This window comes from Chiloscyllium plagiosum, chromosome 13, assembly GCF_004010195.1.
Source record: "Chiloscyllium plagiosum isolate BGI_BamShark_2017 chromosome 13, ASM401019v2, whole genome shotgun sequence".
In the NCBI taxonomy this organism is placed as follows: Eukaryota; Metazoa; Chordata; class Chondrichthyes; order Orectolobiformes; family Hemiscylliidae; genus Chiloscyllium; species Chiloscyllium plagiosum.
Window position 1 is genome coordinate 79,935,483 of NC_057722.1, and position 20,875 is coordinate 79,956,357.

General features: G+C 40.7%; 1 protein-coding gene across 2 annotated transcripts in view; it reads left to right on the forward strand.

Moving 5' to 3' along the window:
* The window catches only part of rasa2 (RAS p21 protein activator 2), a 197,450-nt gene that overhangs the window by 80,126 nt on the left and 96,449 nt on the right, over nt 1–20,875 (forward strand). For both annotated transcript variants that reach the window (XM_043702829.1, XM_043702830.1), the window contains exons 3-4: nt 1,828–1,931; nt 10,065–10,159. In XM_043702829.1, the coding sequence (XP_043558764.1) occupies nt 1,828–1,931; nt 10,065–10,159 (199 nt within the window). The remainder of the gene's footprint in view (nt 1–1,827; nt 1,932–10,064; nt 10,160–20,875) is intronic.

Genomic DNA, 20,875 nt, shown 5'->3' on the forward strand with positions numbered 1-20,875 from the left:
AAGCTAGTTATTCATTGTGTAACAGCAGATGGCTTAATCTTTAATCTTGATGCTCGCTGATTGTAACGGTCACCCAATCGATATGTATGTTGCCTTATCTGGATGCTCCTCCCTGTAAGTGACTGTATAATTCCTTAAGAAACTTCTATTCCAGAGAAGACAGAGAACTCATGTCTCTGTGCACATGGGCAATTGTTTTCTCTCCTTCCTGGGCCCGGAATAAAGATGGAGGAGGTAAAGCCATACTCTGTCTGAGTGTTTTGCTTTGACTAAGGGGGGGGGGGGGGAGAAACGGGACACAGGGGGACCTGATTGAGGTCGACAAAATCATGAGAGGTATAGACAGGGTGGATAGCAAGAAACTTTTTCCCAGAGCAGGGGACTCAATTACTCGGGGTCACAAGTTCAAACTGAGAGGGGAAAGGTTTAGGGGAGATATGCATGGAAAGATCTTTACGAAGAGGGTGGTGGGGGCCTGGAAGGCATTGTCAGCGGATGTGGTAGGGGCGGGCACAGTAGTGTCATTTAGGTTGTATTGAGACAGATACATGAAGGGGCAGGGAGCAGAGAGATACAGATCCTTGGAAAATAGGCGTCACGTTTCGATAGAGGACCTGGATTGGCGCAGGCTTGGAGGGCAGAAGGGCCTGTTCCTGTGATGTACTTTGTTCTTTTCTTCGTCCTTTGCTACTGTTTATTTCCAGTCAGCTCACAGACTTCTACACTTTGTACCAAATTCTGGCTCTACAATTTTTCACCCCTTGAATTAAAGAATGGAGTGCAGAATTCAGTCTTGTGTACACAACCAAAATATTTATTACAGATGGGGTGGGGGGATGGGGGATGGAGCTTGTATGTTTTGCTTTTACCTCAAACCTTCTTGGTGATCGCATGTCACTCTTCTGTGATCATTGACAATAAATGACTGGGTCAAGGAACAAGGAAGCAGGGTCTTTTGCTGCTTTTACTTGGTTAGATTGAATTCTGGGAGGCTGACACTAGTGAACCGAAGCCTGGCAGGTCTGTATCTCGGGTAAATAATTGAACCCGATTTAGCTTTGTTAACATTGGAAAGTGACTCATTGTTGCTGAGGTCTTGGAATCCAGTCTAGACAAGATATGGTGCTTTTTTTTTTTTATTTGGCGAGAAGTACCAAGATATTAGCTGTTGAAATAACTAGCTTGAATCCCCAAGGCCCCGATGCAAAAATTGGTCTCATAGAATTTGGAATCCCTACAGTGTGGAAACATCGAATCCACCCTGACCTACCTGCTACCCTATCCCTGCTTTCCTCGTGGATAATCCACCTAACCTATATATCCCTGGACACTATGGGAATTTTAGCATGGCCAATCCGCCTCAGCTGCATATCTTTGGACTGTGGGAGGAAACTGTAACACCTGGTGGAAACTTGTGCAGATCCACAGAGAGAATGTGCAAACTCCACAGACAGTGTCACCTATGGTGGAATGAAACCCAGGTCCCTGGCGCTGAGGCAGCAGTGCTAACCGCTGAGCCAAGTTGTTGCCCTGTGGTTTAGTTTGGGTGCAGTTGTCTTTCCATAACTCTCAGTATTAGATAATTGCAATGAGTTACTCCTAATCTCTTGTTTTTTTTTTTGAAGTTGTTCTCTTGAGCTGCAATTATAATATTGAAAATTATTGAAATGTATTTCATGTATATTTTTGTATGGATGATGTCATATTATGGTAAAGAAATAGCATTTAAAATGCTACATTATAATGTAATGAGCATGTTATTTTCAAATGTTAATAAACCTGCCACAATTTATTAATATCTTGTTGCAATGTTTGTTTTTTTGACAGTCCCTTTTATGGTGAAGATTTTTACTTTGAAATTCCTCGAAGTTTCCAGTATCTCTCCTTTTATATTTATGATAAAAGTTTCTTTCAAAAGGATGTGCCTTTTGGTAAGTTGCAACATAGCCATAATCATCTGCTGCGAAACTCTCATGTTCTCTATGCTTTGAACTTCTCCACTATTTTACTTTGTATGTAGGGATGTTTGAGTGGTGAACTTGTTTATCCTGTGCCCTCTTAATAAATTCTGGTGTCAGCAATATCAAAATTACCTATATCCCTATAATTATTGGTGGGGTATGGCAGGTCATAATGCATTTGAATTCGGTGTGGATTTCCTGTGATTCTTGATTAGTTCTATGTAAACAAGGCCCCATGTTGTACATCAACCTAAATTCAAATGCTTTGCTGCATTGGCTACAATACTAAATATTTTAACTGAAAGCATTCTGTAGATAATTTGCTCACATCTGTAGAAACTGGTTATATGAGGTTTAATCCTTATCTATCTTTTACCTCATCCTCCACTTCTTGGGTCATTTAAGTTGGATAATACTCTTGCAATATCTCTGCATTAAAAGTTGCAGCATTTTAGCAAATTAAGCATGTGTGTGTGTAGTGGAGGAGAGATGAAGTAGAACCCCAATGCGAGCAACCATAACTTACCATAGAACATTACAGTGCAGTACAGACCATGCACCGACCTGTGGAACCAATCTATCCTACACTATTCCATTTTCATCCATATGTCTATCCAATGACCATTTAAATACCCTTAAAGTTGGCGAGTCTACTACTGTTGCAGGCAGTGCGTTCCACGCCCCTACCACTCTGAGTAAAGAAACTACCTCTGATATCTGTCCTATATCTATCACCCCTCAATTTAAAGCTATGTCCCTTTGTGCTAGCCTTTACCATCCGAGGAAAAAGGCTCTCAATGTCCACCCTATCTAACCCTCTGATTATCTTATATGTCTCAATTAAGTCACTTCTCAACCTTCTTCTCTCTAATGAAAACAGCCTCAAGTCTTTCAGCCTTTCCTCATAAAACCTTCTCTCCATACCAGACAACATCCTACTAAATCTCTTCTGAACACTTTCCAAAGCTTCCATATCCTTTCTATAATGTGGGTGAGCAGAATTGTATGCAAGACTCCAAGTGTAACTGCATCAGAGTTTTGTACAGCTGCAGCATGACCTCGTGGCTCCGCAACTCAATCCCTCATCCAATAAAAGCTAACATACTGTATGCCTTCTTAACAAGACTATCAACCTGGGTGGCAGCTTTCAGGGATCTATGTACATGGACACAGAGATCTGTCTGCTCATCTACACTACACAGAATCTTACCGTTAGCCCAATACTCTCTTTATTCTTGTTGCTCCTTCCAAAGTGAATCATCTTACTTTGCCACATTAAACTCCATTTGCCACCTCTCAGCCCAGCTCTGCAGCTTATCTATGTCTGTCTGCAACCTGCAACATCCTTCAGCACTATCCACCACTCCATAGACCTTCGTGTCGTCTGCAAATTTACTAACCCATCCTCCTGTGCCCTCATCTTGGTTGCTTATAAAAATGACGAACAGCAGTGGCCCCAAAACAGATCCTTGTGGTACACCACTGATAACTGAACTCCAGGATGAACATTTCCCATCAACCACCACCCTCTGTCGTCTTTCAGCAAGCCAATTTCTGATCCAAACCACTAAATCACCTTCGATCCCATGCCTCTGTTTTGTGCAATAGCCTACCATGGAGAGCTTTGTTAAACACTTTACTGAAATCCACATAATGCCACATCAACTGTTTTACCCTCATCCACCTGTTTGGTCACCATCTCAAAGAAGTTTGGTCACCAACTCACCAGAAGATCACATTTTATCAGGCCAATTTAATTTTGAGAGATTTCATTCTTAAAATAAATTTGATTGAAGGTGAAATGGTGTAAATCTGCTCTCTTACACATCTCTCTATGCCAAGGGTTTTTCTGTTAAATCAACTGTTTGCTAGAAGCTCTCTAAAGTTGTTTTAATGTACAGTGAAGTGGTTGGCGCATGCCAAAGCAGACTTATAATGAACAAGTAATTGAAGGTTGATCGAATCATTTGTTCCAAAAATGTATAGAGTTGTGTTTGCTTTGTAAATTGATGTAAAGTTATTACTCTAATAAGAGGCGCTTTAAAACGTGCTAAAAACATGAATGGCATGGAGTATCTGAATGTTGTCTTTTATTCAAAATGTGATTGGCTTAATGAAGTAATGAACATCACTTTAGGAGTACAAGTGTACAGCTTGACAGAATCACCAAAGCAGACTGGGAGGGAGTGTGAAGCAATTTGGGATTACCATGAAACAGACAACAGTGTGCAGCAGATCTGGGGCACTGAAGTAGGTCAGGAGGAATGTGCAGCAGGCCTCAATCATTGCAAAGCAGACTAGCAGAGTGTGAAAACAGATCAGGGCTCACTGTATTGAGAAAGTGATCTTGTTCAAAGGCTGAGTGTTGATTGGCTGTTGTGTACTGTAGTTTTATTTCCCTTTTATGCAAAGTTAGGAAGTTACTATAGGAACTGGGAAATTTAATAAAATTCATTTCTTTTATAATAAAGGTTAATGAAAATATTTCATTTAATCACTGTATATTTGAATTTTATTTTATAAGTAATATTCTGTATTGTTTGGTAGTGGATGGCAGTGCAGGTCAGATCCCTGGAGCCTACCTTACCAGGTAATCATTTATGCAGGAAGTGTTGTCAGCAGCACTCGTGCACCAGATTTCTAAGCTCGTGTAGCAACTGGCATCCCTGCTAGTTTGGTATTTCATGTTCCTGACCTGCTTCACCCTCCTTCAGTTCCACTGCAGATTTTGATTGAATTCAATTCACATCATCTACCCTTGGCAGGATTTGAACCCAGGTCCCGAGAACATTGAACAAAAAATCTGAAAGAAAGTGTAGGTGTTAAGGAATGACTTTATTGAGGTTTATAAAATCATGTGGGACATAAATAAGGGGAATTACAAGGGTATTGTTCTTAGGCTAGGGGAGTTCAAAACTAGGGGGCATATTTTTAAAATGAGAGGAGAAGGATTAAAAAAGGACATGAGGAGCAACTGTTTTTACACACAATGGTTCGTGTGTCAAATAAACTGTTAAGAGAAAATGGAGGACGCAGGTACAGTAACACTGGGCGGCACGGTGGCACAGTGGTTAGCACTGCTACCTCACAGCGCCTGAGACCTGGGTTCAGTTCCCACCTCAGGTGACTGACTGTGTGGAGTTTGCACATTCTCCCCGTGTCTGCGTGGGTTTCCTCCGGGTGTTCCGGTTTCCTCCCACAGTCCAAAAATGTGCAGGTTAGTTGAATTGGTCATGCTAAATTGCCCGTAGTGTTAGATGAAAGGGTAAATGTAGGGGAATGGGTTCCACTTCGGGCGTGTCGGTGTGGACTTGTTGGGCCGAAGGGCCTGTTTTCACACTGTAAGTAATCTAATATTTAAAAAACATTTGGATAAGTTCATGAATAGGAAGTGCTTGGAGAGATATGGGCTACGCACAGGCAGGTATAACTAGATTTATTTTGGAACATAGTTGGCATGGACACATTGGACTGAAGGGTCTGTTTCCGTGCTGATAGAATCATGGAGACAAACTGTGGATGCTGGAAATTAGAAACGAAAACAAAAACTGCTGGAAAAACACAGGTCTGGAAGATCTATAGAAAGAAATCTGAGTTAATGTTTTGCATCTAGTGACACTTCAAACTCCTGAATTTCAGAACCCTGGAGTTCTGAAGAAGGGTCACGAGACTCGAAATATTAGCTCTGATTTCTCTCCACGGGTGCTGCCAGACCTGCTGTGATTTTCTGCAATTTTTGTTTCTGTTCCTCCTGAGAACATTACCTGTATCTACAGATGAATAATCCAGCGATAATATCACTAAGTCATGCTTCCCTATCCCATTACATCCATTACCCTAACTGGTCAACTACAGCATAGTAGGCGAAGCGAGGACTGCAGATGCTGGAGATTAGAGTCTAGATTAGAGTGGTGCTGGAAATGCACAGCAGGTCAGGCAGCATCCGAGGAGCAGGAAAATCGACATTTCAGGCAGGAGCCCTTCATCAGTTTCATGATGAAGGGCTCGTGCCCAAAATGTCGATTTTCCTGCTCCTCGGATGCTGCCTGATGTGCTGTGGAATTACAGCATAGTGGAATCTGCAAGGTTGAGAGCTTTGTGGATAGTGTTCATTTTGAATGTAATTGGTCTGTAGCGAGGAGTTTGCAGGAAGAAAGAAAATAAAAGATCACCAGTCTAGAAGAGATTGGCAGGTAGTGCAGGAGTGAGGTAAGTGTGCCTTGCTTTCTAGTTCTGAATATTGGTGAAAGTGATAGGCGATCTGGGGACTGCAGCCAGGGGGGCACAAAAAAGCCTGGAAGAGCAATTGTACAAGAAATCTGGTAGTAAAAGGAACAAACGAGCATTTATGTGTTGGTAACAGATACAAGTCCATGATGGTATTTGGCCTCCCTATAGCCAGAGGGATGAATGTCACCAAAAAGCTGCAGAGCAGCCTGAAGAGGAGGAGGGTGAACATTCAATATCAGTGGCCTATGGAGGAAGGAGGACATCAGGGTAGAGGGAACAAGGCAGGAAATTAGCAACTGGCACCTTGAATAGTAATGTCTGGATTGCTGCCAGTACCAGGCATTAGTGTCTATAAAACATGAGTATAGAGCACATTAATATTAATGGTTGGAGCCTAAGTGGATACAAGATAGGTGGAGGGACAGGTAGTATTGAGGAGGCAGGGAGGCTGCTGAAAGATTTAGGTTCGGAGAATGTGCAAAGTGGCAGATGGACAACAACATAGGAGAGTGTGAGGTTGTGCACTTTGTAGGAAGAATAGAAGCATAGACTAATTTCTCAATAAGGAGGAAGTTCAGAAGTCTGAGGTGCATAGAGACTTGAGTTCTAGTCCACAATTCTCTCAAGGTAAATTTGCAGGTTGAGTCAGTAGTTAGGAAAGGAAATGCAATGTCAGCATTTCTTTTGAGTGGAGTAGAATATAAAAGCAGGAATGTACTTCTGAAGCTTTGTAAAGCTAAGGTCCGACCATATTTAGAGTATTATGAGCAGTTTTGGGTCCCATATCTCAGGAAGGATATATTAGCCTTGGAGCAAGTCCAGAGGAGGCTCATAAGAATGATCCTAGGAATCTAATAGAATCTTACAGAACACAGAATGGCCTGGACAGAGTGGACATTGGGAAGATGTTTCCATTGGTAGTCAAGACTAGGATTCAATGGCTCAGCCTAAGAATAAAGGGAAGACCCTTTAGAATGGAGATAAGGCAAAACTACTTCAGTTAGAGAGTGGGGACTCTATGGAATTCATTGCCACAAAAGGTTGCAGAGGTCAGGTCATTGGGTATGTTTAAGACAGAGGTAGATGGGATCTTGAGGGTCAAGGGGATCAAAAGTTACAGGGAGAAAGCAGGAGAATGAGGTTGAAAACTGACCAGCCATGATTGAATGGCTGGGCAGAGTTGATGGTCCGAATAGCGTAATTTCTGCTCCTGTCTCTTGTCTCTGGTCTAAGTGTAGGATGGAGGGCTTCATATTCTTAGCCCACTGGGATCAGTTTTAGGGGAGCTTGGACCTAAACAGTTGCACCTGAACAGAGCCAGGACCAGTTTCCTTCTGGGGAGGTTTGTTAGGCTAACCCCTCCATGATAGCACTAATTTGGCAGAGTTGAGGGAATCCAATCACAATACTACGAGTGCCAAGGTGAAAACAATTATTGGGAAGGAGCGATTCCATTAGAATATTCAAAATTGAAGTATTCAGTTAAGAAGAAAACTAAAGCAATCTAAATTTAGTTCTGAAGAAGGGTCACTGAACCTGAAAACTCTGCTTTCTGTTCAGTTTTTTTTCCAGCAATTTGTTTGTTTCTGAAATCTGAATTACAGTTAGTTGTGTTGCATGTACGTGAATACTTAAAGTGCATTCAATAAGGCTGATGAATTGTAGATACAGTCATTTGGAAATATGATATGACAATGACCAGGGATATAATTGGATACAAGGTGTTCAAGAAAGGTCGGAAAGGAGGAAGTGTGGCAATATCCATTAAAGAGTTCACTTCGGTGTTTGAGAAAAAGAGGATGCCCCAGAGGAGCCAAGGCCTCAGTTTGGCTGCGACGAGGGAATAAAAGAGGTGTCTTTACATTGCTTGGTGTCGTTCAGTAGGTCAAAACTACTGGGGGAAATGTGTAGTAACAAATTTGCAAAGCAGTTACTGAAATGTCCAATAATTATCATAAAGTCATTTAGCTTTTACTAAACAGATGCAAGGTCCTTTAGCCTATTATGTCCATCCTGGTCATCAAGCATTTATCTATTCTAATCTTATTTTCAGTACTTGGCCTGTAGCTTTGTATCCGATGGCATTTCAAGTGCTCATCTGGGTACAACTAAAATGTTTTCAATGTGTCTGCCTTTTTTAAAACAAAAAAGTATTTTTATCAGCGTGTTCAGAGTTGCTATCACACACTTCTGGAGCAGGTGGAAATCAAACCTGGGCCTCCTGATGCGGAGGTATGGACATGGCCACCTTGCAGCACAGTGGCCCCTGTTTAATAGGGTATAGAGGTTTCTCCACCTCTCTATCAAAAACTGCTGGGTCTCCAAACACACCTCTTTTTTTGAGGGAATGAGTTCCAGACACCTACCACTTCAAAACAAAATTCTGCATTTCCTCTCTAAACCCCCTGTTCCTTGCATTAAAACTGTGACCCCTGCTTATACCAACTACTAACGGGGAAAACGTCTCCCCATCCATCCTATCTAAACCCCTCATAACTTTGTATACCTCAGTGAGGTCCGCCCTCAGCCTTTTTTATAAGAGAAACTCCCCCAGCTCTTGACCTTTTTAAAGCTAAATTGCTCCACCCCAGGCAACACCTTTATGAATCTCCTCTACACCTTTTCTAGTGTATTTGTTTAGTGCATTGTTTGATTGAAACAGTGTATTTTATTTATTTGAGAAGAGGGTGGGATAGTAATAGTGTAAAGGGCAAGGAAGGCCAAGAGTTCCAAGAACGAATTCAGGAGAGTGTTCTACAGCTGTTTGTTACCATTCCAATGAGAAAGGTGTTGGTAGACCTCATAGACATTGGTCAGTAGGAGAATTTCTGGGGGACAATGATCATATAAATAGTCGATGGATTTTAAAAGTAAGTATGGAGATGGTCAGGAGCCAAAAGGATTACGCATGGAAGCAGGGGTCATGGCTGAGGTACTAAAAAATATCTATCTTTATCAAGGTAAGAAATTGCTCTCCAGTCATGGTACAAAAGGAAAGAGTTCAGATAGTTGAAGGGTTTAAATGTGATGAGGTATAATTGGGTAGGCTAACTACTGGAGAAGGTACCAGGGCTCGATGAGAAGAATCCAAGGTTACTGAAACAATGCATGTGGGAATTGCAGAGGTATTTGTCTTAATTTTCATCTTATGCTCAGGTGATACCAGAGGACACCAAAATTGAAAATGTTACAACGTTGTTCAAAAAAGGGTGGTCTTGAGGGTAAATTTTGTTTAATTAACTTGAGTTTTTGTATTGTATTTGGAGAGGGTTGATGGGAAACTGGATGCTGAGTAGATACCTTTTAATCAACTGTGACAAGTCTGGGGCAGATGGGAATTGAACCCAGACCTTCTGGCCTAGAGGTAGAGATGCTATCACTGTGCCACAAGAGCCTGACTGGGATGCTTATTACATTTTAAGCAGTACCTTTGTAATTGATGTGAATGGTATTGGCCAGAGTTAGTGCCATTTTTTTCCAATTAAATGGTGGCTGTCTGAGGAAATGAGGATGGTGTACGTTGTGCAGACAATATTGACTCAGAAACCAAAAACACTCCTCTTCAATCAATAATTAGGCTATATAATATTTACCTGAATTGAACAGGCCTTGTTTTCGTATTTCATCTGAATGAATACACCATTCATCAACGTAGGACTCCTTCAGTGCTGCTGGGCAATATCAGTCTGCTTACATTTTTGAATAGAAATTGATGTCGGAATGACTTTAATGCATGAAACCAACTGAATTGAGCTGTCATTGCAGCTTAAAGTAAATAAAGAGATCTGTGCTTGAATCTAGTTGAATTTTCATTTGATAATTACTGTCACTTAAGTCATGACCACTTCTTTGCAATTGATTTGTTTCTTTCAGGTAAAGTATCAATTCGAAAGGAAGATCTGTGCAAGTACAACTGTCAGGATAGCTGGTTTGCACTGCAGCTTGTTGACGCTAACTCTGAAGTTCAGGTACATTAACGAATCTTTCCCTAAATGTCCCTAATCATCAACTAAATATTTCTGAAACTAGCTAAGGTATGTGGTAAAATAGGAAAGTGTTCCTTTTGTTGATTCAATAGTGAAACTCCATAACTTGTTTTCTCATACTTTGTCTGAATGCCAGTTCTTTGGGTATAACCTAGATTGCGATTGTTAGCAGGCTATTGTTTTCCTGAATGATTTTTCAGCTGAATGTGATTCTTTCCTAACTCAACAGCTACAATTCTGGAACAGAAATAACAAACTTTTAGAAATCAGCAGGTCAGGCAGCGATTGTGGAAAGAGAAATAGAGTTAACTCTTCAAATTGTTCATCTGAATTCAATGTTACGTGCTTGCCAATGGGATTCACTTAAACCATAACACAATAAAATAGAGGAGCACAGTGAGGCCATTCAGCCCATTGAATCTCCTCTACCATTTGATCATGTCTGATGTATTTCTCATTCCTATTCTTCTGCCTTCTCCCTGTAACCCTTGATCCCCCTTAATAAATAAGAAACTATCATTCTGTCTTAAGTACGCTCAATGATTTGGCCTCCACAGGCTTCTGTGGGAATGAGTTCTGCCTATTCAGCATCCTCTGGCTGAAGAAATTGCTCCTCATTTCAGTTCTAAGGGGTCATTCCTTCACTCTAAGGCTGTGCCCTCGGGTCCTAGCCTCTTCTGTTAGTGGAAACATCTTCTCCATGTCCACTCTGTCCAGGCCTCTCAGTATTCTGAAAGTTTCAATGAGACTCCCCTCATCCATCTAAACGCCATTTGCGTACAGACCCAGAGTTCTCAACCGCTTTTCCTATGACTATCACTTCAATCCCAGGATCATTCTTGAGCTTCCTCTGGATCCACTGCAATGCCAGATATCCTTCCTTGGATATCGGGTCCAAAATTACTCCTAATACTCCAAATTTGGTCTGATCAGAGCTTTATACAATCTGTTTATCCAGCATGTCCCTGCTCATGTTCTAGCCCCCTTGAAAAGAATGTTAATGTTGCATTTGTCCTTCTAACTGCCAACTGAACCTGCATGTTAAGCAAATCCTGATTTTTCAAAGACTTCCTCCATTTATGAATTGGTCAATGCTTCCATTCTTCATACAAAAATGCATAACCTCACCTTTTCCCACATTGTATTCCATCTGCAACTTCTTTGCCCACTCTTAGTCTGTCCAGTCCTTCTACAGTCTCCAACTCCCTCAAAACTACCTTTCCCACCACCTAGTTTTGTCATCTGCAAACTTAGCAACAATGCCCTCGATTCGTTTGTCCAGGTTATTAATGTCTAAAGTGATTAGAGTCATAGAGATGTACAGCACAGAAACCTTTGGTCTAACGTGTTCATGCGAACCAGATATCCTAAACCAATCTCGTCTCATTTGCCAACAGTTGGCCCATAGCCCTCTAAACCCTTCCCATTCATATACCCATCTAGATGACTTTTAAATGTTGTAATTGTACCAGCCTTCACCACTTGCTCTGTCAGCTCATTCCATACACGCACCAGCCTCTGAGTAAAAATGTTGCTCTTGGATTCCTTTTAAATTTTTCCCCTTTCACCCTAAACCTATGCCCTCTAGTTCTGAACTCCCCAACCCAGGGAAAAGTGCTTGTCCATTTAGCCTATCCATGCCCCTCAAGATTTCATAAACCTCTATAAGGTCACCCCTCAGCCTCTGATGCTCCAGGGAAAACAGCCCTAGCCTATTCAGCCTCTCCCTGTAGGTCAGATCCTCCAACCCTGGCAACATCCTTGTAAATAATTTCTGAATCCTTTCAAGTTTCACAACATCCTTCTGATAGGAGGGGGACCAGAATTGCGCGTAATATTCCAAAAGCGGTCTAATCAATGTCCTATACAGTTGCAACATGACCTCCCAACTCATGTACTCAATGCTCTGTCCAATAAAGGAAAGCATACCACATGCCGCCTTCACTATCCTATTAACCTGAGACGCCACGTTCAAGGAACTATGATTTTGCACTCCAAGGTCTCTTTGTTCAGCAACACTCCCCAGGACCTTACCATTAAGTGTACAAGTCCTGCTCTGATCTTCCTTTCCACACTTCAGCACCTCACATTTATCTAAATTAAACTCCATCTGCCACTCCTCAGCCCATTGGCCCATCTGATCAAGATCCCGTTCTACTCTAAGGTAGCCTCTTCACTGTCCACTGCACCTCCAGTTTTGGTATCATCTACAAACTTACTAACTGTACCTCCTATGTTAACATTCAGATCATTTATATAAATGACAAAAGGCAGTGGACCCAGCACCAATCCTTGTGGCACACCACTGATCACAGGTCTCCAGTCTGAAAAACAACCCTCCACCACCACCACTCTCTGTCTTCTACCTTCAAGCCAGTTCTGTATCCAAATGGCTAGTTCTCTCTGTATTCCATGAGATCTAACCTTGCTAACCAGTCTACCATGAGGACCCTTGTCGAACACCTTACTGAAGCCCATATAGATCACGTCCAACCCTCTGCCCTCATCAATCCTCTTTGTTACTTTTTCAAAAATCTCAATCAAGTTTGTGGAGACATGGTTTCCCACGCACACAACCATGTTGACTATCCCTAATCAGTCCTTGCCTTTCCATATACATCTATATCCTATCCCTCAGGATTCCCTCCAACAACTTGCCCAACACAGATGTCAGACTCACCAGTCTATAGTTCTCTGGATTGTCCTTACCACCCTTCTTAAACAGTGGCACCACATCAGCCAAACTCCAGTACTCCAGCACCTCACTTGTGACTGTCGATGATCAGGTCTTGGGGATTTATCCACTTTTATGCATTTCAAGACATCCAGGCACCATTACCTCTGTAATATGGACATTTTTCAAGGTGTCACCATCTATTTCCCCATCCTATATCTTCCATGTCCTTCTCTACAGTAAACACTGATGCAAAATACTCATTCAGTATCTCCTGTGGTTCCACACATGGGCTGCCTTTCTGATCTTTGAAGGGCCCTATTCTCTCCCTAGTGATCCTTTTGTCCTTAATATATTTATAAAATCCCTTGGATTCTCCTTAATCCTATTTGTTGTGGTTCCAATACTGACCCCAGCAGGACCAGTCACGTGCTGACCTCCTCAAAACAACCCCTTTATCCTCAGTTTTTGCCTTCAGCCAATCCTCTGCATCCATCCCGATACCTCGCCGCTAACACCATGAGCTCCTATTTGGATTTCTGCATGTGAGGCCACTAAATAAATGAGGTCTGTTAGCTCTCCTTTGAATACTTGCTTGTTACCTCCTGAAAGAATTCTACCAGATATGCCAGACATGACTTCCCCTTGACAAAGGCATGCTGACTCAATTCCGATCTACCATGCACTTTCCTCTGCAATCTCATCTTTGATAATTGGCTTAAATCTTACCAACAGCCAATTAGCCCATGGTTTCACACCTCTTTCCCCCCCCCTCCCTCCAACTTCTTATACAGCGGTATTACACTAGCCATTTTCCAAACCTAATTTTAGAAATATATTTGTTTTGTATTGCTTTTTATGCTTTGTTCATTATCACAACCCATTCTTACACTGCATATACAGAAATTGAACTCCAATCTTAAGGAATGCTTTCTAGATTTACCCCATTAACAGTTAGAGAAGAGAGAGTGACAGGGTTGCTTACATGCCAGTAATGTCCTATCTCTATTTTAATGAGACATTGATTCTTGCCACGTGTGTGGGTTAATTTTAGGAATGCTGTGTATTTTTGAATGTTCGCTTATACTATCAACAAGTTTTGGCTAAAACCAACATATACTTGTAACCAAGAAGACAAAATCACAAGAGTTTCACTTTCCCACAGCCTGGGTCCCAAATTCTCTATTTCCCACATATTGCATTCACAGTATCTTTTTACAATGGCCTGCCAGCAAAAGTGGACTGCTTTTCCATGATTGTATGATGAAAGATGCCAATAAAGATAATAGTAATCAGAGTTTGATTGAAAGGTATGGTGATTGCAAACTTATATGTGTGCTCGTAAATAGAGCCAATATTGATAGTGGTTTAACCTCAGACGATGGGAGAGGTTGAAAAGGAGTGTCTTCATGGCAACCTCAGCCAATGTGGGATTTGAACCCAAGATTCAATGTGAGATTTGTTAGCATCACTCTGCGTCAAGAACCAAATGAGCTATCTGATCATTTCTCAGTTGTAGAAAAAAATGGAGTTCTAAATATACAAATCCCACATTATAACAATATGAATTTACAACTTGTCTCTATCTGTGACTGTAGATGTACAAAACTTTTCAGCACAAAATCTCTTAACTCCTAGTTGGTGACTTGGGATTTCAACCAGAAAGAGTTTTCTCCTTTTTACTCTCTGATTACTTGTAATAAATCTTCTTTGTATTTGCCATACTCCCTAATTTGATATGGCAACAAACTTGGCCATCACTCCACTTTGACAATGAATCACCTTGCGAAGTAACAGCCATCCTTATTAAATGCAGTTTTTTAAAATTTCTTTGAGCTTGGATCTATTTTTTGGAAATTGAAATAACATGTACACTTGGTATTAAAAATAGCAGCTAAATCTCGCATTGTGGCTATTGATCCAAAAGGTGGTGTAGTTTGGGGGTTCCCAAACTGCAATTGCAGCCACCCATTAGGGTCACAAGCTCTAAGGCAGCAGTGGTGGCTGTGGGACAGAAACCCAGTGTTGTCAGCCTTGCCAAGGGCTATGAGGCCACTCTTGTTTGTGGATGCGAGTTAATTCAACAAATTCTGAAGGTCAATCACTGACATCGCCAGAGCCTGCAAAAACTGTAAGCTATCTTGTTTTTTTTTTTTACACCTCTTCCTGCTGTCCTGTTCAATTTTCATTCTGGCCTACCACTGTGTATGAAACATTAAAATGCTCACAGCAAAAACCAATTGAGAGTCACTGCTGTACTAGTAGAATAGCAGGAAAATTCCAGTCCGAGTGATCTTGTTACCCACTCACATTAAATTGGGGCTTTCCTGCTGACTCATGAAGCTCAGTCTGTCTGCTTGATAAATAATTCTTTTGCTGTTTTCAACTTTTCTTTTAAAGTCACTTTAAGATACTTTAGATTACGTTGAAGTTTTTTCCGTAGCTCCGTCACAACCAGTGATCTGATTTAAAGTTGTATATACAGAGCTGCCTCCACACTAGTTTCATGTGTTCTGTGGATTCTGTCCCCTGTTGAGTAATATGAGCCCTTAGACCCCACACACAATAATATTACTATTGATGGTATCTTCAAAGATGCACATTTTTGTGAAACTTCAATGTTTTGTTCTTTATAACCGTAATCCATTTTTAATTTAATAATCCTAACGGCAAGACCAGCTGCAATGATGCAGAATTGCAGGTTCTGTATTTCAGTTATCCTGGTCAGAATCTAAGCAACTACAATACAGGTATTTTGCATTACAGTACATTCATTGGTGAGTGCAATCTAAATGATGCTTTGTGCATATCTCCTGTTGCCTTTTGTTAAGTTTAAAAAAAATTAAATGCATATTCTTAGATTCTCCACATCCTGTTTTTCACCTGGGACCTCTATTTTCTACCAAGTTGTGGTTTCAGTGTTTGCAGCTATGTATTATGGTTAAGAAAATTACGTGCAATTTTTCCTTCTGTTCAGAATGCATTTTGATGCTTTCATTGCAGCCATCAGCTCAGTGAAGGTTGTCTTGTTGGAAAGTTGCCACTTCATAAACCTTGTGAGCAAATCTTGTAATGTCATTCATACAGACAAGTAACATCACAAGCTTTTCTTTTGGGTAACAGAAGCACCTCAATAGGACAAAATTATTTCAGCAAAAATGGCTCATTATCAAGATGAGGGTAATCCTGAAACAAATTTTAATATCTTGGCATCCTGTCTTTGAGTTTATTGCCCATTAACAATTTACATGATTCCTTGCAACTCTCCACTAATCACAGTCTGCTAACTTGCCCCATTTATCCTTACACTTCTTTTCCTACCTTTTTAGCCAATCTTCTAAGCATGTTCATGTATAACCCACAGCTCTGTGAGCCCTTGTTTTGTATATTAACCTTGTTTTAGCACCTTATCGAATGCTTTTGGGAAATCCACATGTACTTGTCTACTGGTTCTCCTTTATTTGCATCCTAGCTGCATCCTCAAAAAACTAATACATTGTCAAATAGAGTTTTTCTTTCATAAAACCATGTTAGCCTGTTGCTGTACAGCTCCATGACCCTAATCATTATGGTTTCCTTGGTGTATTGGTAAGAAATCCATAATAATAGATTCCAACATTTTCCTAATGATGGCATACTAAAACTGCCTGCAATTCCTCCTTGAATAGCTATGTTGCTAGCTTCCAGTCTGCTGGGACCCTTGTAGAATGTAGGGAATTTTGAGAAATTATCGCCAATACATCCAATCCCCGCAGCTGCCACCTGTAGAAACCTTGGATGTAGGCCTTTGAGATTTATGTAAATTAGTCCTTAGAGTAAGAGAAGGCTGAGGGGCTTGACCCCTTGTAAATTATCTGAACGTCTCTCATTTAGAACAATTAAAGTAGTGGTTTATTTGCAGCAACAAATGACGGTGGGTGAAGTTGTGTAATCCTACCTCGGCGTTTTGTGCAAATGGGATGTTCAGATGTTCAACTTTGACATGAAGTTTGCTAAAATATTGTCAAATGCAGTAAATTCAACCCAAGTCAATTTAAAGTAAGTTAATAACTGCTTAATTAAAAAAAAAACTTGTTTAAAACTGTCCTTTACAGAATCATAGTCACATTTGGAGTACATTAGATCACTGAAGTCCAATTTCATCAGAATATACACTTCAAGTAAAACTTATCTCTGTTAGATTTGTATTAGAGGGAAAGAGATTTAGTTTTGGTAGTTCCGGCAGTCTTTGGGACTGTTGAAATGTCAAATTAAAGAAGGAAAGGATATGTGGATTAGATTGTATAAAGACTGCATTTTAAAAAATTTTGGACTGTGGATTGGAAATGCAGACAAGGGATGCTGCCATTATAAGCAGAGAATTTGCAAGGAATTGTTTACATCTTTGTAAAATAAGTGAAGCAAACATGCATGTGAGAGCATGTTACTTTTTGGGGTCATTGATTCCAGACAAGTTAGTGCCATCTGTTTTGGGTTCAGGGGAACTCCATGTATGTGCAAGTCTCTGCTTGATTTGGTTGTAAGGTTAGGCAAACCCTGTGAGGGAAATCCAAACAGAAGCAGGATGAAAGCTCCAGAAGCTGACTGCGTCAACATCACTCACTTTCTGTCTCCTGTTTCTGTACTTTTATTCTCTACAATTTTCTGTCAGACCACAGGAAAAATACATTTGGATACGTTGGAAAAATTAATTGTAAAACTCGAAGGAAAGGGAAGGGCCCTGGACCCAACCAATCCACTAGTGAATTAAACATAGATTGTCACTGTGCAGATTACATTGTTACCATCAAGTTGAGAGGTTTGTGAAAACAACATAGCTAGTTTTGTGGTACAGATCTGTTTCCCTGATCTTTTTGCTTTCCTCACTCTTAATATGTCTTTTGTGAGTGGAAGAATTTAAAAGGGAAAAAGTTTAAATGGTATCATCATAAATTAGGTGTACGTTTTTACTTTCTTAAACGACCGGTTAAGAAAATAAATTTGATACAATTTTGATAGTTTAATTACATTTTCATACTTTTAGTGACTTAAAATAGTGAGGCTTGATATCAATGCATTCTGCTGGATGAATCATGACATAAACTTCACAAAATTGACATGGGGAGCAACGAGCCAGGCAAATGTGCGGGTCTAGGTATCTGTACAGGAGCAAATGATCGCAGTATGGAGAGGTGAATTTCCAAAAACACGTGAACCATAGAAAGAAAAGTGGAATTTCTGAACAAAGAATTTTTTTTTTTGTCCAGTTTCTTCTTAACTCTCTCTGTTGCTTTGTCTGTTTCCTTACCCCTCCCATTCCAGAGAAATATAAATATTTATCAAATTTGTCAGGTTTTTACTGTAACATTGAATTAGAGGAGTTTACCCATTTTAGTCAGGAAATGGTAATGTGGGTAAAGTGTGGCATTCCTGCTGCATAGTTCTAACCACAATATTCTCCCTGTGTGTGGTTTGTTGAACCATTATCTAAATTTAGTCAAATAATTATATTTTATAGTAGATGGAAGAGTGGCCAAATATATTAAAGTATTGTTTATTAGAGTTACCATTTGTCTACTGTACTCCATCCTCTAGCACCTTATCCATTTGGAGACCAAATGGATTATATTTGTTAAAAACTTACTTGAACAGTGTACCAAGGGTGCTGAGCGTTCATCATTTAAGGCACTAAATTTTCTAATTGCAAATGATAAATAACACCTGGTGGCGAAGACTGTGAACATCAGTGTAATAGACTGCAGTACCTTTAGCAATCTACACAATGTTCTTGCTCTCAACTTTGTTTAATTTTGCTTTTGAGAAAATGTATCATTAAAATGATAGTGTGACTATTAAGGTTTTATCCAGGCACACACCCTGTTGCAGGAAATGTGGTTTAAATTGAACACGTACAAAAGCCATGTTTTATATACACTTTGCATAATATGTATAGCATGTCTGTGTGGGCAAAGACCAGTTTTTAGGATAGCAAGTAATGCACTTCCTCTTAACTAATTGCATTTGATTTAATGCTTGCATCCATTGATTTTGGGAGCTGCAGAAAATGGGGGTGACACTAAACGAGTATTTTGCATCAGTATTTACTGTGGAAAAGGATATGGAAGATAGATGGTGACATCTTGCAAAATGTCCATATTACAGAGGAGGAAGTGCTGGATGTCTTGAAATGCATAAAAGTGGATAAATCCCCAGGACCTGATCAGGTGTACCCTAGAACTCTGTGGGAAGCTAGAGAAGTGATTGCTGGGCCTCTTGCTGAGATATTTGTATCATTGATAGTCACAGGTGAGGTGCTGGAAGACTGGATGTTGGCTAACGTGGTACCACTGTTTAAGAAGGGTGGTAAGGACAATCTAGGGAACTAATAGACCAGTGAGCCTGATATTGGTGGTGGGCAAGTTGTTGGAGAGAATCCTGAGGGACAGGATGTATATGTATTTGGAAAGGCAAGGACTGATTCGGGATAGTCAACATGGCTTTGTGCGTGGGAAATCATGTCTCACAAACGTGATTGAGTTTTTTTGAGGAAGGAACAAAGAGGATTGATGAGGGCAGAGTGTAGATGTGATCTATATGGATTTCTGTAAGGCGTTCGACAAGATTCCCCAAGGGAGACTGATTAGCAGGTTAGATCTCACGGAATACAGGAAGAACTAGCCATTTGGATACAGAACTGGCTCAAAGGTATAAGACAGAGGGTGGTGGTGGAGGGTTGTTTTTCAGCCAATGGTCTGAGAGGTGGCAGATGGAGTTTAATTCAGATAAATGCGAGGTGCTACGTTTTGGGAAAGCAAATCTTAGCAGGACTAATGCACTTAATGGTAAAGTCCTAGGGTGTGTTGCTGAACAAAGAGACCTTGGAGTGCAGGTTCATAGCTCCTTGAAAGTGGAGTCGCAGGTAGATAGGATAGTGAAGGCGGCATTTGGTATGCTTTCCTTTATTGGTCAGAGTATTGAGTACAGGAGTTGGGAGGTCATGTTGCAGCTGTACAAGACATTGGTTAGGCCACTGTTGGAATATTGCGTACAGTTCTGGTCTCCTTCCTATTGGAAAGGTGTTGTGAAACTTGAAAGGGTTCAGAAATGATTTACAAGGATGTTGCCAGGATTGGAGGATCTGAGCTACAGGGAGAGGCTGAACAGGCTGGGGCTGTTTTCCCTGGAGCGTTGGAGGCTGAGGGGTGACCATGTAGAGGTTTACAAAATTATGAGGGTCATGGGTAGTGTAAATAGGCAAAGTCTTTTCCTTGGGGTGGGGAAGTCCAGAACTAGAGGGCAGGGGTTTAGGGTGAGAAGGGAAAGATATAAAAGAGACCTGCGGGACAACTTTTTCACACAGAAGATGGTATGTGTATGGAATGAGCTGCCAGAGGATGTGGTGGAGGCTGGTACAATTTGCCACATTTAAGAGGCATTTGGATGGGTATATGATTAGGAAGGGTTTGGAGGCATATAGGCCAGGTGCTGGCAGGTGGGACTAGATTGGGTTGGGGTATCTGGTCGGCATGGACGAGTTGGACCGAAGGGTCGGTTTCCATGCTGTACATCTCTAAGACTCTCTATTAGGAAATCATGAACTGCTTTAGTTCATTCATTGTCCATTATGTTTGAATATCGGTCTTTTGAGGATAGAGTACTGGGATATAATCTTTGGAATGCGGGTGTTCAATTCATGATTAGAATTCTCAAGTGGACAGTTTATCTGTGTGTCATTTGTATCACCATTATGATGCTTGCATCAGACCCATCATTAGAAATGATGCCAATCACTTGTTTATCTCCCCACATTGAGTGCATTGATTTTTCCGTCTATTCCTGGGTGTGAATGCAGTGTTTGGATTATTTCAAATTATGGGCATGCTGATTTAAATTTCTCCCTTTTAATGAATTATATCAGATGTTGCCTAGCGTATGGGTGAATGGTTAGCTTCGTTGCAAGTATTTTTTTTCCCTGGCAGTCTCATTCCATTGTGGTAAAGAATGGAATTCTTTGAACTTGAGGTCTTGTAGATGAATTGGTGCCG